Raw genomic sequence first — 17,679 nt, 5'->3', positions numbered from 1 at the left:
GGACACAAACAGGGGGGAGGACTCAATCTTATGCATAATTGTAGGCTTACCTGCCTTCAAGATGACGATAGCGCATTTAACTTTTGTAATATTTCCATTCTTCAGTTCAATTTAATTTGAAAATATTTTGGGTGTTTGAGTTCAAATATACCTCAAAATCACCTGGAAATCTTTAACCATAACCTTCTAGGGTGTATGTAAAATCACATTGAAATCAGAGGATTGGGGACTGTTGGGTTTAATGCTATATCTCACCACACCAAAAAAATGGCGGTGAACAGAGGGCACACCCCAAGCCATATATGAAGCAAGATATGAGATGGAGAGAACCCCCTTACTTTGTGTTGGTCATTGTTTCACTGGAATCTGAGGAATTCTTTTCAGACATCTAGGGGGGAAGTGTTAGGTAGTAACAATAGTCTAGAGTTTGTATAGGGATTGGACACGTTGGCGGGTACCCCTTGGTCTCGTTTCTTGCTGGATATACCAAACCAGGTCATTAGATGGGGGGATATATCCTCCCCACCACTCTGATGGGATATACACCAATGTGTGTGTATGAAAAAAACTGAACGCTGGAAATAATTGAGGAAAAAAGACCATGATAGGAAGTCAAAACTTCACACATTTCAAAAACATGTACATGTAAGGCTGAGAGAAATGCCTTTTTGCTACAGTGGCCAGTCAAACATATTACATCACACCAATTACATGTACATTGGTGATCAGGTTTATTAAAAATGCTTCGATACAGTTACACAAAGATACAATTATATACAAATATTTCAGTTATTAATTCAGGAGTATTTATAAGTAGTTAACTCTTGAATACCAATTACACTTCACGTTTAATTCATGTAACAATCTCAAACTCTGAAGAACTTCCCTAATCTCCCAACCTTTCAGGGAATGCAGGTAAAACTTAAATGACAGAATACTTTTTTTATATATATCTTTGGTACTCACACACTTTTGCAAACAACTCATGGCGAACAAAACTAATTACATGTACAAATATCAATTGCTAAAAAGGTGCAAAACTATGTATGGATTGAAATAGTTTGAAAGCAAAAGACACCTTTGGTTCCCTTTTTTCTTGTGCAGTCTTTAAATGGTTGATCCTCATAAAGTGCTGAAGGATACTGAAGGACAGACAATTTTTTGAATGAAGATTAGGAGCAAAAGCTGTTGTTACCTGTCACCACAAACTGAGCTTTAAGTCAGGGTTTTCAAAAATGGAGATATTGGTATTTCTGAATTCAACAGAAAGAGAACTTTCCAGTGGTATGTACATGGAACACTCAGAGTAAAAGTACAAGTTGACAATGTGGCATTATTCTGGCAGCTCTGTGTCTGTGTTCCCAACAATGTATCAACACTCCAGACCAGGCATGAATAATTCTATCATCAAAAGTGCTCAGAAAATGACATCTTTAAATAAATGATCCTACGAAATATTTGAAATTAAATAGAAGACGGGTTACTCTTTCCAAATATTACAAACCCAAAAATTGACCACTGCTTCAATATCTGATTTCGAACCTTCAAAATAGGAAAGAGCAGGATGCAACTTTACTCTCATTTTGTCGTACGGGTCATACATGTATATATTAACATGAGCAGTGTATTTCCCCCCACATGTAAAAACACCAACAGGTCTGTGCATAACGACTGTAGCCCCTAACTAGTTGGTTTCATGGATGCTTATTACTTTCTGTTTCAACTGAAGAGAGACATTGTTCTCAGTACAATATCGATGCTCACCATGCTACACTACATGCTGAGGCTAATAAGCCATTTGCGATTTAAATTTGAATTAAAACTGGTACACTGAGTTATCTGATTGTAAATAAACATAATAATTTGAATTCCCCAGACTAAAGACTCTGTTGCTATACCTTGTGATTTGGGGCAAGCTTTCACATAGCGACCACCATCTCTGGAATGGACTGGTTCCTTGGTGCCCTTCTTCATCCATTGAGAACAGTGTATTGTTGCTATGGGCTCTCAAATGGTTTTGGTGCTTGTTTTTTGTTTTATTATTTAGATTTTTTGAATAAGAAGATCCTGTTTGCTCGTAATTGTTTGTTTTTGTTAAAATTAATTTTGGCCCTTTTGGCCGCCCATATGTTGCAAGGCGTCTCTTATGTAACTAAGAAAAAGCTTGCCTCGAATCACGAGGTATAACAGCAGTGGTTTTAGTGGAGAATTCAAGTTGTTACGTTCACGTGAATTTAATGAACTCAGTGTACCAGATTTAGGTCAAAAGGCTTATTGTGTTGACACTGCTAAGCAGTGTAAAAGTCACAATAGCTGCACCAGAAATACAATGTGCTTCACAGTGACAGCTTGCAGTCTCTTCAACGCCAATTGAAATGTTTATTGCTGCACCATACAAGCCCTCCTTGTAAGCAAATTTTGTCCAGCATTTAACATGTCTTCTACTTTGTCTAGTTTGACAGAGATTCTGTTAGAATGCACGCTTGAGCCCCAAACATTGGCAGTCAGGTTGGTGCAGTGGTATTTTCTTTACCTTACAACTGTGAGACCCAGGTTCAAATCCCACCCAAGCCCACATGTGGATTGAGTTTTCAATTCCAACCTGATTTATTCCAGGGATTTCTTCCCATCTCTGCGACTCTGTACATATTCTCATCCTCTTTCTCTTAGTCTCGGCAACCCTGAGGAAGAATTCCATGTGGACATCACTCATATCGCCCTCCAGTGACAATAGCCATCAGAAAGCAATGGATGTCCATAAAAATAACTAAAGCAGGGAAAGTATTGAAGCATTTACTTCCAGAACTCTTATAATCTATGGAGCCCATCTATCAGGGTTTGTGCAGGGGCGTCAAGTGATGTCCAGGTATGGAACTCTTTCCTCGTCTTCTTCTAAAGAACCCTCAGTTCCATCGAAAGAAAGGATTAAAAATAAAACATTCCTATAACCATCACTGCTCTCAGAGGAGCAAAATGCTCGAGCTGCCATTTCAGTGGCAGACAGCTATGGCATTCCATCACAATCGCCAACCCTTGTATCACAGGTTATCATCTTCATCCTGGGTGGGTAGAAGCAATTAGTGTTAAAGTTCATCGCATGGGACTCGTGACACGTCTTAACTCATACGCTAGATATATTGACATCCACGCTGCAGACCACGACACCACACCGCTCCAAAAGTTACAGTTCTCCAAAACACTCTCAAGGTAGAAAGAGAATGATCACACAACTTTTGTCCTGAGTACTAAGCACCCTAGCACTCCAGCCCACAGCAACCTGACATCAAGTTCTATCATGGCACTCCGGCCTATTGTGAATGGATAGAAGAAATCATTGGGAAGCTTGTCCTCAAATCCAGGATCTTCAGCAAGGATGGGTGTGGGGAGTGTTGACGCATCGATGAATGCTACTGAAGAAGTCACTTCAAAGTTCTGGAGGAGAGTACCAGCCCCAGTTTGGCAGTAGGCACCAGAGCACTGCAGAGATAAACCACACGGTATTTATGGCCTGTTGATTGACCAGCAATAGCCAGCAATGACCACCTATTGGCATGTAAAATTATTTTGTCTGAGGACTTCACACCTTGGATGACTTCACCATGTATTTTAAGTATTCCGTCAGCAAACTTTTGTCTTAAGTTTTCCAGTTTTAAACCAACTAGAATATGGTGATTACTCCACATTAAGCTGTCTGTGCCTGAGTTAATTCCTTGAGAACTGTTTTGGAACGATGCATTTGTCCCCTGCCATAAATCCGTCCAGGTGTAATTTTGGCAACTCTGTTAGTTTTAGCCTGGCCAAAAAAGTAGCCAGTGAAAGGTTAGCAAATGGATATTACACTCAATGTTGTTCAGCACTGCTTTTCTCTCAGCAGGAGGTTGTGGGTTCGAGTCCCACCCAAGTAAGCTTGTGAATTTTTTCGCAAGTTCTCGCACAAGCACCGAGCATACAGTGATTGTCAATATATACGTTGGGTAAGGGCAAAACCCCTTATATAAATTTACATCTCCCCAACGCAAAAATACATCTTGAAATGCTTTTCTCTCATGACCACTGTCCCTAAATGGCCTGTAGACCAGCCAGTAACTGGCCATCATTGGCGGGTGATCTAATTTTGCAAGAGTACGTTAAGTGTGGGTGGTGACTCTGTGTATGTTCCTCCCGTTATAATCTACATTAACAAGTAGTTCTGGTTTGTGAATTAACCATCAAATTGGTAGTACATGTAGTTGTCTGGTGGACTGGCCACCAAAGGCCAATAGTTGGCCACTTAAGTGGTTTTACCCCAGCTTATGGTTAAAGACTCACCGTATAGCTGAGCGTTCCCTCAGCATAGTTGTACCTCACACCGAGTATTTTGGCCTGTGGGTTGACCAATGATCCCACGTTGCCATAAATGACCTCAATATGTAAAGCCATCACCATATTGTTGCATGTTCCTTCCACAGAACTCTGCAACAAAAATGCAAAAAATATCACCTCTAACACACAAGCCAGTAACTCCTCGTGAATACTTTTTTGACCAACTATGGAAGCCAACATCTAGGTTGGAGTGATGACCTTGTTCACTCACCGATGGAGAGCCTGTGGGCTGCACATCGAGTACTGGAATCCAGTCTCCCACATTTTCAACGTCCGAATTGCCAAATGTGGCCACATAGCCACGTGTGACGCCTTTTAGAGCACTGAGGGCCACAGCTTGAATCACTCCACACTTGTCGGCTGTGTCGCTGAATGTTACGCTGAGGGAAGAGAGGCAAACCAAGTTTATGGCATTTCTACAAGTGTCTTACTTGCCTGGATGAGCAAAAGTCAATTTTATAATTAGTGACATTGTTTTTACACGCAGATTTACTATTCAACAAGCCCATTTCACATCAATGATTAACATACTTAACATCAGTTTCGTTAATGGGCAATTCCACAAATTAGGGGTCCATTTTCTTTCGTGTCCCTGTCACATCTGACATATGAGTTGTAAGTTCACAACACATTTTCTAATTTCCAAGAATGATGAATTAATGCAAATTACCTGCCAAACAAATACTAATAGTTTGAAATCAATTCCAGTGATATTTCCATGTCAAATAATAAGGTCAAATGTAACAAGAACACAAAAATCTCAAACTTTTGGACCCCTAATTTCTGGAATTACCCTAATCTTTATTTTCGGCCGCAACATGCAATTATAGTTCTAAAAACACTTGAAAACTATTCGGTCAAATGGCATACAAACCTAAGGTGCATTCCTCTTACGTTGAAATGTTGCAGGTTTGTGCAAATTCAACTGAAAACCCATCACATGACTTTTGTGCCATACACATTCAAATTTCAGTGTAAACGTGCAATGATTCTGTCAATGGCTCTTATGAGTTGGCCACACAGTGTCAAAGTTCCTTCATATCTAATGAAGGGCCTCATGGCTGAGAAAAAAACAAAACTGCAGGACACCATTGTACGCCTTGATAGCTCAGTGGGTAGTGCACTGGTGCAATAATTCACTGGTCTCAGGTTCAACTTCAGGTCTTCCCCTCTGTAACAAGGTTGAGATTTTGTGAACCGGTGGGATATAGGATGCACCTTTAAGTTCCCAGAAAAGTGTAGTGGTCAATGAGTCAAACACCAGATGTTCATCAAGGCCAGTTGACCCATTGATAAAACTTGGCTCTTACTTGTAATGTGGGGGTGGGGGCCAGTGCACCTGCAACTTGTCCTTTTTTCATGGAATAATATTTTTTTTAACAGAGGGGGATGGAATTTTTATAAGAAATTGATATTAGTCATGGGTTTACATCATTTGGTTTTATTCTGACTGGTCACTGGAATTAGTCATTAATTTCGAGCAGGGTAATGTAACTGTACTGCATATTTTACTTACATGTATGACTTATATTCAGTAATGTTCATATAGTAGATTTGTAGAGTATAAAAACCTACAAGTGAGTCGAGAGATTGAGTTGGAACTTTGCGAGCAGAGAGCTAAAGTCTGATGAGATGCTTTGAGCCTGTGAAGTGTTTTTGTGTTGAGAAAATTGTTCTGTGAAGTATTTTGCAGCGGTGAAATACTTGTTAGCAAACAGGTGGATTTTCCTCACCAGCTCCTTGTTTGCCCGTGAGGAGCTTTGCATGAGGCCAAATTTTTAAAATAGAAGAAGCTTGTACTCCTGACCAACTTCTATTTGTCAACAAACACTTCTTCTGAGTCTGCATCGTCTGTGCACTTGGGCCAGGACGATTACTCCAAGTTCGGTTTCTGAGACTCGTAATTCCACGCTACTAAAAACATCTCACGACAAGTTAAGAAGTTGAGATTGTTACACCCTCAATAAAATGTTTCCAAACTCACCAGAGCCATTAATCTCAAGGATCTCAAGGATGTTTAATAGTAAAATATTTCTATTGCATAGTCCCTTTAACTACAAGACAATCTACCACTGTAAAGAAAGCCAATGTCACATTCTTCGCTCTGAAATTTTAAAACCACACCAAGCCCCATGTAAAGTCACACTGGCTTAGTCCTAACCTCCTTAATCACATAAAATCCTTCAAAATATTGTAGGTTTTGGAGGATGTGTGAATATTGGAATTGCAAAAATACACCAATGACAAATTTACCTGATCATACAGCCAGTCCTAAGATCCTCTCCAAAGTTGACTGGTGTCCTGTTGTCAGGATTAGTCTCACAGGATCCATCAGCTGTGCTCTTCACAACAGTCAGCCAGCTGTCACGATTGCTGCTTAACTCAATGTAATTCCTACAGAAGGGTGACAGCAGCCTATCAGACTTCTGTGCCCAGTTTGGAAGGGATAGGGTACTAGGGGGTTTCTGTCTGTTTACTTGTCGCTGCTACATGCATCTTGTGCTAATGTTGAACATTTTACACGGGCACTCTTTGGTCCCTTCGTGATGCTCTGGGCCTCGCTAGAAAAAAATTTTTTAAATTTCTAACATCTGAACATAATTTCACTTGGTAATCCCACAGGTGTCTTCACGCTTACAAGATACAGTGCCACAGGTGCTTTCGAGCAAATCTTAGTTGCATTTTCACAAAATACCTTCAAAGTGAATTAGAAGAATATTCCGGTGACTGAATTTTGACAAGGCTGTGCCAATAAGTTTTCAATGTCCTACCTTGTTTGTCCATCAATATCCTGAGATTCCAGGTTTCCAGCTAGTATGGGCATCCCAGGCATATAGCCTGGGTTACCGCTTCTTAAAAACGTTTCCGCTTCATCTGTCTGAAATGAACAAAGTTATTTCATCAACACCAATGGATTTCTTACTTGGAAAACCAGCCTTAAATTGGTTATTGTCATCATACAATACTCACTCCAAGTTTTAAGAACCGTACAACTGACTCCTAAGCAACATTCCCGGACAATAATTCAGTGCACAAATCTATTCATGGTTTGAGGGTGGAAAGTCGGTACTACAAAGCCCCCCAAGGTATAAGAAATTCTTAGGTAAGCCAGGTTAAGCGCTACTATACATGCGCATATATCCTGGTATTAAACAGCAGAAACAACAGCTGACTTGATGATGAATGTACCAGTTAGGATTCAGCTTCCAGTCATGAATATACATGATAACATGTGCTATTGCTTGCATGTGCAATATCAAGGGCATCAAAGACTGGTCCAGATCTACTACAAAAAGTGATGAGCCCAACTGCAAATAGCTGCCCAATTGCAATCCAGGAGCAAGCAATCCACTCATATCCTTTGCCATATACGAGGGCTTTGAGACACATAATGCAGGATTCCAGCCATTGTCAAAGCCACAAAAGGGCAAATATTTTAATTCCAAAGCAAACGGTAAAGAAATTTGTATGTGCCAGTGGCGCAGTACACGTAATAACAAAGTAAGTGGCTGCAAACATATGCAGTTACATGTGGTAGACTTTTGTCAATTTTGACTTTTGTCCAATTTGCCAGCCACAACCCTGTAATATCAGAGTTTGAGCTGTCACTGAATTTGTTCGTTGAATGATCAAAGACAAACTTGGCGTGCACCAGACACAAATACAGTAAACTGCAATACCCTCATCTATGAGTCCCTTGCAATACGCCGAGAGATAAACAGTCAATGTTATCTAGAGCAAAATAGCAGAGGGAATGCATTGAATGCTAGTTTACCCATATATAAAGGGTTTTTGAATAACAAAAGAAGTTTCGTCTGAAAAGCAGATAGCACAGCTCTGATATGGGAACACTGTGTTCACATCTGAATCATTTCAAGGAATAAACATTCTGGGTCATGTCTCACCTTCATAAATTCCACTGAAAATTTCTGTCCAAAGCGCAGGTTGTTGGGGCTCAGTGTAATGTTACCGAGTACCAGTCGAACATCCACTGCCTCAATGGCTCCTGAGCTGTTGTGTGTTATATTGTAGGCCACCTACAATAAGTCAGCACATGTCCACATATATGACATTAATGCAGCAAAATATGTTACAAGCACGTGGATCTACTGGTACGTTGGACATCTACATGTATCAGGCATACAACTTGGACCTTGACAAAACACAAGGAAATTCCAATCTTTACAAGACTTTGCAGAGTGTTTTTTCAATTTGAGTGTGAATGAGTGTGAAGTGAAAAATGAGGAAATCGGCTGGTCCGAGGAAAAGTTGCATGCCTGAAATATGCAGGCCCCAAAGCTCATCTAACACAGTGGACATCATTGGGAACTGTCAACTGTTTTATGAACATGTGTCCATATTAATCTGAATGTCAAACTAAACAGCACACCAATACACTGGGATAAGTACAAGTACATGCATGCTCCTTTCACAAGCTTTCAACACGTGATCATCTCTGTTTGGGATCCCTGCTTATTTAGTCCTACAGAGCCTGAAAAACATCTATATGCCATGTATGCTATGGTTGGTCTGGTAACCCCAACCCCCCCCACACCACGGATTTGTGAAAAGCGATACTAAAGTTGGAGGACTGACTCTGAAGACTGTTGAAGTAAACAAATTCATTAATAAATACACCAGTGTTGATAATAAGAGCAAAACCCACCTCCAACAGAATGTTACTACACTGAGTATCATAGGATGGGGTAGGAACCACACCAGGCTCTAGCCCACAGCTTGTCTGCTGTCCAGCTTCATCCTGACACAACACTGGTTCTTGAAGGGTCACCTCAATCAGGGACCCATTGATGTAGAAATTGTAGAATTCCTCGGTGTCATTCAAGGCTGGTTGCTGATCGACAAGATATCTTGGCGTCTGTGCAGAAAATACATGTATACTTCATGGATACCAAGTGAACTATACCTTCAGCGGAGAAAATATTACACACTGGCCCTGATAGCAGATTTGGAAATATTTGCTTTCCTGTACAACCATTGCTATAGGCTGCATTCCAACACATCTGTGCACATTCTGATGAAAATTAGTTATTACATTACAGCATATACATACTGTCCTTGACCCTCATGAGCCAGCCAAAACCTTGTCCTTGCATGGTGTTCATTAAACAGTTCATAGAAACATTCATTAAAGAGGGCCTAAATAAATATCCAATAAAATATCTACGGATTCGTCTATATCAAAACCAAGATTAAACTAAACGGCAAGCATCTGGCTTTGTAGTTTGAATCCCAACTGCTTACCGGTGAAAGTTTGAAACCACTGAAGTATGTCAGTGCTGACAAGTAGGGTGTAGTCTCGCATTCACTTGCTAAATCTGTCAGCAGACGATCACAGATGCTCTGCTGATCAAAGCGGAATGATGCTGGGTTGCTGTCATCACATAGACTGCTGTAACCAGCCTTAGGTAAGCCCAGGGATCCTAGGGCCAGGCTCTCATAGACTGTGTACATCAAGTCTCCTGCCTGTAACAAAAAGGGGTAACTTCATGAAAATAAGTTTTCCACCAACGATCATGGCAACACTCCCACCTGATGATCAAGGCTGCAAGTGTGTCATGTGTTTTTACGCGAAATTCCGGGTACACAGGAAGAGTTAACACAGATGCATGGTGTCAGTAAGCCATTAGCAAAAAAGGCCTGCATCAAATTTATCTCATGACGTTATGCCAAAAGTGACCACTCGCACCTCAAGCAATGAGGTGTGAGTGTCTACTCTGTGGCCGTGTTTGTTTCACATGGATCCAGATCACAATCAGTGATCTGTCTTTGGTTTATGGACACCAAATATTGCCTAATAGATGGTGTGAATCAACGTCAGGATCACTAATCAAGATCCAGATCCATGTGAAACAAACAGGCCCTAGGTGTACAGTAGGTGGTCAGGTGACCACTCACACCTCAACCAATGAGACATTCTGTGTACACAGTAGGTGGTCATCTGACCACTCACACCTCAAGCCCTGCGACACTCTGTGTGAACAGTTGGTAGTCATGTGACCACTCACAACATCATGCAATGAAACACACCCTATTCACACTTTTTCATCTGAATAAGCACAAACCCTTGGATATGAGCATAGGCTAACAATGGCATCCAGTTGACTGGACAAGTAATTGTGGGAACTAAGCTTGGCCTGAGAAGTAAAACACTACATCTGACACAGTGCTCCAAAGGTAACCTGTCTGCAGGCTTTGTTGTGCAGTTTTAGCCTGTACAAGTCCCACAATACAATACATCATTGCACTATGGGATACGAGATTGCAAAGTGGAGAACCAGACCAGCTGTACGTATAAAAATTATACTGCTTCCTTTGAACCAACATTTATCAAATGTAAGCCAAAATAATGCAAATCAAAAACCACTAAAAAAGTAAATGGAAGTTCTATGTAGATGTAAATGTTATATAAATGTTATCGCTAATTGTTACTCACCGTATAAAATTCTCCGTAAGTTGCATTGGTTTCATCCGGAGGGGCAAAAGAGGATGAGCCGTAACTGCTGGCAAGCGCTTCAAATTCTTCCAAGTTTCCCACAACATCAGGGACTGTGTAGAAGTTTCTCCCTTCATCTGAGAGTATTGAGGTAAAGCTTGCTTGCACTTTGAGGTTGTTCATTTCTTAGGCATTTTGCTTTAGTTAAGTTTCCACTCTAATCAAAACACTCATTTTACACACGTACAACATTAATAGTTACCAGATTACACTTACTGTTGTCAATCACAATGCAAAAAAAGCTTGGATTGGATGTGTTCACCACCTCAGGGGCATTCTCAGTGTACATTACCGTTGAACGAAAACAAACTTGCTCATCAATGCTACAGTAATACGAAAACAAATATTCAGAGTTTAACAAAACTAAAGGTACACTGTACATGTATTACTCAAGTTCATCAAGAAAACATTCATTTCATTCACATATAAACAAATAACATGGCATCTGTTTTCTGTCATCACTGAATCATGATTCGTATCCTGTCAAATTCACTGTCATTGGCGCATTTCATGGCCCTGAGTTTGTGGACTAGATTATTGTAAACAAGGAGGACCAAATCTACCAGCAGGACTGCCAGCAGGACTGCCAGCAGGACTGCCAGCAGGACTGCCAGCAGGACTGCCAGCAGGACTGCCAGCAGGACTGCCAGCAGGACTGCCAGCAGGACTGCCAGCAGGACTGCCAGCAGGACTGCCAGCAGGACTGCCAGCAGGACTGCCAGCAGGACTGCCAGCAGGACTGCCAGCTGGACTGCCAGCTGGACTGCCAGCAGGACTGCCAGCAGGACTGCCAGCTGGACTGCCAGCAGGACTGCCAGCAGGACTGCCAGCAGGACTGCCAGCAGGACTGCCAGCAGGACTGCCAGCAGGACTGCCAGCAGGACTGCCAGCAGGACTGCCAGCAGGACTGCCAGCAGGACTGCCAGCAGGACTGCCAGCAGGACTGCCAGCAGGACTGCCAGCTGGACTGCCAGCAGGACTGCCAGCAGGACTGCCAGCTGGACTGCCAGCAGGACTGCCAGCAGGACTGCCAGCAGGACTGCCAGCAGGACTGCCAGCAGGACTGCCAGCAGGACTGCCAGCAGGACTGCCAGCAGGACTGCCAGCAGGACTGCCAGCAGGACTGCCAGCTGGACTGCCAGCAGGACTGCCAGCAGGACTGCCAGCTGGACTGCCAGCAGGACTGCCAGCAGGACTGCCAGCAGGACTGCCAGCTGGTATTTCTGAAAGTATCAGAGAAAACAGACCCCTCCAGTGCAATTAAGGCTCTTCTTCTCTGAAGCTTACACATTATTTAAACCAAGGAAAATATATGAGTATAGTCAATCATCTAACGTACATTTTAGAAGTGTCACTACACACTGTAAATGAGGAACGATCTTCAGCTGTACAGTCTTCATCACAGCAACAGTTGACATCACAGGCATTCACTGTCAAGTCACAGATGCAACTTCCAATGTCTTATTGAAAGAAATACAGAATATTACAAAAAAGTACTTTTAAAAAATGAAAGCCTTCATGAAGTTGGTCACTGGTATAGAGATGCATTTTGTCCAATTACAACATGGATTTTACTTGACGTATTTGACGGCGAGAGAGAAAAAGAAAAGTAGGAGTCCCACTGTAATTGGTCAAGCTGCCTCAATGCTGACAGCAACGGCTTATCATCTGAGTGAGTAAATGTAGGCCTACCCCTTTTGATCTGCCATAGTGTGGATATGCTACCACTGGCCCCACGCTAGGTCCAATCTGCTGAACAACCACCATATCTTTGGCCCTATTAAACCCAAACTAGACAAAAGAGAGGACATGCTTATCCTTTACGAAAAAGGTTCGTTCCTGTGAGCCCCGATTTCTCATGTTGTTTCACTCACCCAAGCAGTTTGTTTATTTGCTCGAAATACAATGCCCTGACTGTTCCTGTTCATGAAATACTGAGAGCTGTTTTGTGCGCACGACACACAGAACTGCACTAAATCAGTACATGTACATGTACATGTACGCATGTACGTACAAGTTTTCTGTGATACAATTAAGGCCTGTGTAAGGTTCTGTGGCTCTACTATCATCAATCATGTCCAAATATTAAAAGAGACAATTCGTAGAGTGCTTGGACAACAAATCTCCCCATGACACATACAATAGGCCTAACATGCCAAACAAGTAGCATTGTGTGATGAGCTTGACACTGGACTAGTCCAAGTAACTTCAAGTGCCTTTTTTAGCATTTTGACATGGTCTAGCAATGGTAGAGTCTAAGTAGGCCTACCCTTCATAGGTTTTTTCTTCCATTAACTCTTTTCTCTCAAAATACATGTAGTTCGTACATTGTTGCACTCTAAATCCAAATCCAAGAATTCACCTCCAAAACAGTCTTTAAACTGACTGATGCACCCATCTTAGGATTCAGTGGGAATTATGAATTCCAATGATGGTTTTGCAGTTTATTCACATAAGGAAAGATAAGAGAAATTCCCTGTTTAATTGTTCTTGTCGGCCAAGCTCAGAGCGCAATCTTCCTCATCTTGCGATTCAAACTGTATGCTCATATACCGGTACATGTACCTGGAGACAACACGCCGGCCAAGCTAGCAGACATTTACAACAAGCATTTGGTGTCTGCACACGCATGCTGACGACTGTTCCTGAACAGCGCAATGTCCAGAGTACAACTGGACGTAGTCAAACCTACTGAATGACAAGAGCGTTTTCGATTTAACCCCTTGACGACGGGAATTTCTTCCCGAAAGCCGACTCCAAGAATTCCAGCCTCGCTTGGCCACGAAGGCCACCTGCCAAACCGCAAATTCTCGGTTTTTGACCCTGCGTGCTCTGCACGCTTTGAATTACGCGGTGAAAAGGCTGATTGTTCGGTGGCATGCGGCTCTACTTACATGTACCCTTCCACATTCCCGTTGCCTCTTTTCAAAGTGGGGACTATTGTGAAGCTGGTGATTATGATGCAAATTCGGTCTTTTCATTTCTGGGCTACGCACAAAGACAAATTACCATATATACAAGAGCCAGGGTCTGCCTTCTTTCACCGTGTTCGCTCGAGCACGGGCCGAGAATAATAGCTGAAAAGCGGGCTGAAGATCTCAATTATTACGGCGTGTCTAGCCGCCTCCCAACGCGAAGGGGTTAAATGGGAAATTTCTCTTGACCATGTCAAAATGATAAAGAAGGCGATTCACAGAGTCTAATTTAGTCTCGGAATAAGACTGGACATGCGTGCTGGATATTTCCAGCCATAGTCATCATTGTTCGTCGTCCCTGCTCGTCATCTCTGATCATGCACTCATCCTCATGCTCAATGTCCCCTGGACCTGTACTAGCCATTTACTCTGATACAGACATGAGCATGATGAGGCATACAGTAATTAAGGGAATCAAATTAGCGTAGTGGTTCTTTCCACGCCTTCCACCTCTGTGGTCTGGGTTCGATTCCTGGCTCGGTTCACATGTGGATTGGGTTTTCAGTCCCTACTTGATTCCGTGGGTTTTACCAAGTCAGAGTAACTTGGCACGCGTGTGCCAATATGGTATGCTTTTTGTGAATGGTCCACTAGAGGCTAGCGCACTGTGACGTCATCTCCAGGATATTAACACACAATGCAAATCGGTCATGCTATTTAGTGTCAACAAGCGTCAAAACATACAACTATCGTCAACAATGTGTCAACAACTTGAAAATACCATCTAAATATTTAAAAGTGGTTTTAAAAGCGGCCAGTCGGGCTGCACGAGTACATGTAGGTCCAAACTTGTCGCTCAAATTTCCATAAATTTCCATTTTTGATAACGTGATACATTGAATATGATATGTAGGAGCCTTTCTAATATTGTAAATATAAAATATTTGTATAAAAATGCTTGAATATTTTTTTATGCTTTGTTGACACTCATTGAAGCTTGTTGATGCTAAATAGCATGACCCGTTCAAATTGCTATTTGAAAAAGATGGCGACATTGCACTCCACGACAAGACCGCTCCCAATTTAAAGGGGAAACTTCTCTTTTCTTTCCAAATGTGAGTAAACCTTACATGTATCATCTTTAATGGAATGTCCAATTCTCACTTGATCTTAAGATGGGTGTATTAGACAGTTTAAGGACCATTTTGGGAGGTGAATTTGGAGAATTTTTATTCAGGGTACAAGCTGTTTTGAGTGAAATAAATTAATGGAAGCAAAAGCCTATAGAAGGTACTTGTTTGTCGTTTTCCTAGGTCAGGATTCATTATGTTCCTGATTGGTTGAAGTGAAAACTGACCTCAGTTCGACCTCTGTCAAAACTCATGGAGCCAAAAAATCGATAAAAATTATTGAGGGGTAGGTCTAACTCACTACGCTTACAATTATTCACTTAAATTCTGATACATGTATATGGGCAAACTAATTTTTGAAGAAGTTTATGCCATGATTTGACTGAAAACTTTTTACAATCCGGAACTAGGAAAATGATGTACTTGAGGGAAAGTCATTTCTTTAATAGATGATTGATATCCTATAGGCATTCGTATCAAACTCTGAAAATTTGTAGCTAAGCCTATGAAAGTTTTGTCAAAAAGGAAAGTTTCCACGTTATTCACAGTAACAGTATTCCTGCTTTCACATTCTAGTTGGATGTCACTCAATTTGATTTCAATAGGTCAATCATGTCAGTCGCCATGATTGACTGCCGCCACAGTCAATCATGGTGGAGGAGACTCTTGCCTTATTTCCCCAAGAGTTTTATGCAAGATACATGTAGCTTACATACCTTTGTTTTGAGTACCAAGAAAGAAAAGGGCCCAAACCATGCCGTTTTCAAAAAAAGTACAAATATTTCCTGATCAGTGTCTGAGAGTCACGCTGTACCCATGTGTACTTTCGGAGATGAGCCCCGACCAAACGGTTGACTACAGCTGCGATCGATACAACAGACATGGAAATTTCCATACATGTGTGTGCAATTCTTAGCCGTGCTGGTTGAAATGGCAGTTGGCTGCGGCACACTGGGGGCCACACTGACAAAGCACAGGGCTCCTCGTTATTTACACGCAAATTGAAGTAAAACAAGCAACAGCCATTGGGTAACATTGTACGTGAGCGTGCTGTTGCACAGTGAACACTTCCTTTTGAGCGGCTATGTGAACCGCATGACTCTCAGACACTGATCAGGAAATATTTGCGCCCTTTTTTGAAAACGGCATGGTTTTGACCCTTTTCTTTCTTGGTACTCCTAACAAAGGTAGGTAAGGCCTTGAGAATGAAAATTTTCAGTTTGCGTCTACCGCCCGCATGGTCCAAAACACCCCATGAAAAAAGTTCATTATTTTAAAAAATTCATTATTTTCAGAAAAATGCAGGAATAAAAAATCCATTTCAAATCCTAAATCATACAGCAGTAAAAGGGTCCAAAATGTGTATATCTACGCATACATGTACCTACATGTACCTACTATGAACGATCAAATTCTGTAAGACTGTAATATGCATACACATAAAGCACTGCCCTGGCCCGGCCGGGGAAGTATCCACCGAGCACGGACATTACTGTACATGTATATCTGTACATTTAAATGACGTACAAGCAATCCCATTAGCATTGTGAGGCCGTGCAGCTTCCATCCCGTTGCACATTGACTTGCCTTGGCAGGTCGGCCCGGAGTATACAGAACGCTGTATCCGATCAAAACTTGTTCTCTTTGACAACTTGATGAGACCTCATTCGCCTTATACATGTATGGAACGTGGGGTTGTGGCTACTTGCGGCTGGCATGCCAATTATTGAACTGAATATGCATTAAGCTCAGTTGAATGTAAGAAGAATTTAGCAGTGTCATGTAGGCCTACCAGGGAATGCAGTATATTGCATGTTGCTGTTGATCTTTTGTGAATTCTCACTACGTACGTTACATATTCATCGCACTTGCCCACTTCGCACTCTGCACACCGTCATATACGAAAAATAATGAATAATGAATCATGAAAAAAAACCTAATGTTTTTCCAAAATGTTCCGAATGCAAATCTTTCATTCTCATGGCCTAAGCTATCTTACATAATACTCTTGGAAGTTGGAAGAAATGAAGCAGCATTTTTATGGGTAAATAAATCAAATGGAATTGCTGTTCGTGCCCTGTTAAATGTCATGCATTGTCTATGAAGAAAAAGACTCTTTTTCTGTGGGGTTCGTGGGAAAGGAGCAGACGTCGGACCCCACAGTTCTGGGGGTAGCTAGAAGGTTGATCATGTGGGGTGGCAGGGTATTCTGCAATTGAGCTTCTAAAACTGTAACTGCTTCTCATTTCGTTGTGCCCGAGTCTTCAAATATATGAAGTTTTCTATCTCTTGGAAGAAGAAGGAGATAATGACATCACTCAACCAAACCTGTGTTCGGCGGAATAACAGTTGCTCCTTCACCAGTCTGTGGCGGCAAACTGGTCGTGCTGGTTGTCATGGTTGTCGCAGTGTCGACTGGGCTAGCACGACTAGGGGCTTCTGTTTCAATCACGACTTCTGGAGACGTTAAACCATCTGCATTGGTCCCAGAGGGGTCAGTAATATCCATGGTCACATTCAAAGTTGAATCTGTTGTTACCTGAGAAAGTGAAAGAGGAAGAAACAGCGTCACTTTCACAAAAAGAACGAAAATTCTTAAAGCACAGTGCGCCGCCATCTTGCATTGTTTACATCGCAGAGCATGCCGGGTAGTGGCATATTTTTTTATTTTACCAAGCGTCCAGTGAAGTAAATTTTCACATTAAACTATCAATGCATTGTCAGTAACAAAAACAAAATTCAAAACTTATGTCATGAC

At 41.7% G+C, this 17,679-nt stretch overlaps 1 protein-coding gene across 1 annotated transcript; it reads right to left on the bottom strand.

Moving 5' to 3' along the window:
* Positions 1-707: 707 nt before the first annotated feature.
* Positions 708-17,555, bottom strand: LOC110989407 (tectonic-1-like). Its single transcript, XM_022253780.2, has 12 exons — positions 17,250-17,555; positions 12,216-12,336; positions 11,093-11,199; positions 10,817-10,953; positions 9,625-9,846; positions 9,029-9,238; positions 8,268-8,399; positions 7,134-7,240; positions 6,616-6,756; positions 4,574-4,742; positions 4,309-4,452; positions 708-3,477 (listed from the first exon to the last, which is right to left on the bottom strand). The coding sequence occupies exons 1-12, from the start codon at positions 17,536-17,538 to the stop codon at positions 3,223-3,225; spliced, it is 2,034 nt and encodes a 677-aa protein (XP_022109472.2). The 5' UTR covers positions 17,539-17,555; the 3' UTR covers positions 708-3,222.
* Between the last annotated feature and the right edge of the window lie 124 nt (positions 17,556-17,679).

This window comes from Acanthaster planci, linkage group LG21 (genome assembly GCF_054643075.1).
Source record: "Acanthaster planci isolate LZ-2023a linkage group LG21, COTS_SCS, whole genome shotgun sequence".
In the NCBI taxonomy this organism is placed as follows: domain Eukaryota; kingdom Metazoa; phylum Echinodermata; class Asteroidea; order Valvatida; family Acanthasteridae; genus Acanthaster; species Acanthaster planci.
Note: the sequence above shows the minus strand (reverse complement) of the source record. Positions and strands in the feature narration are given on the sequence as shown.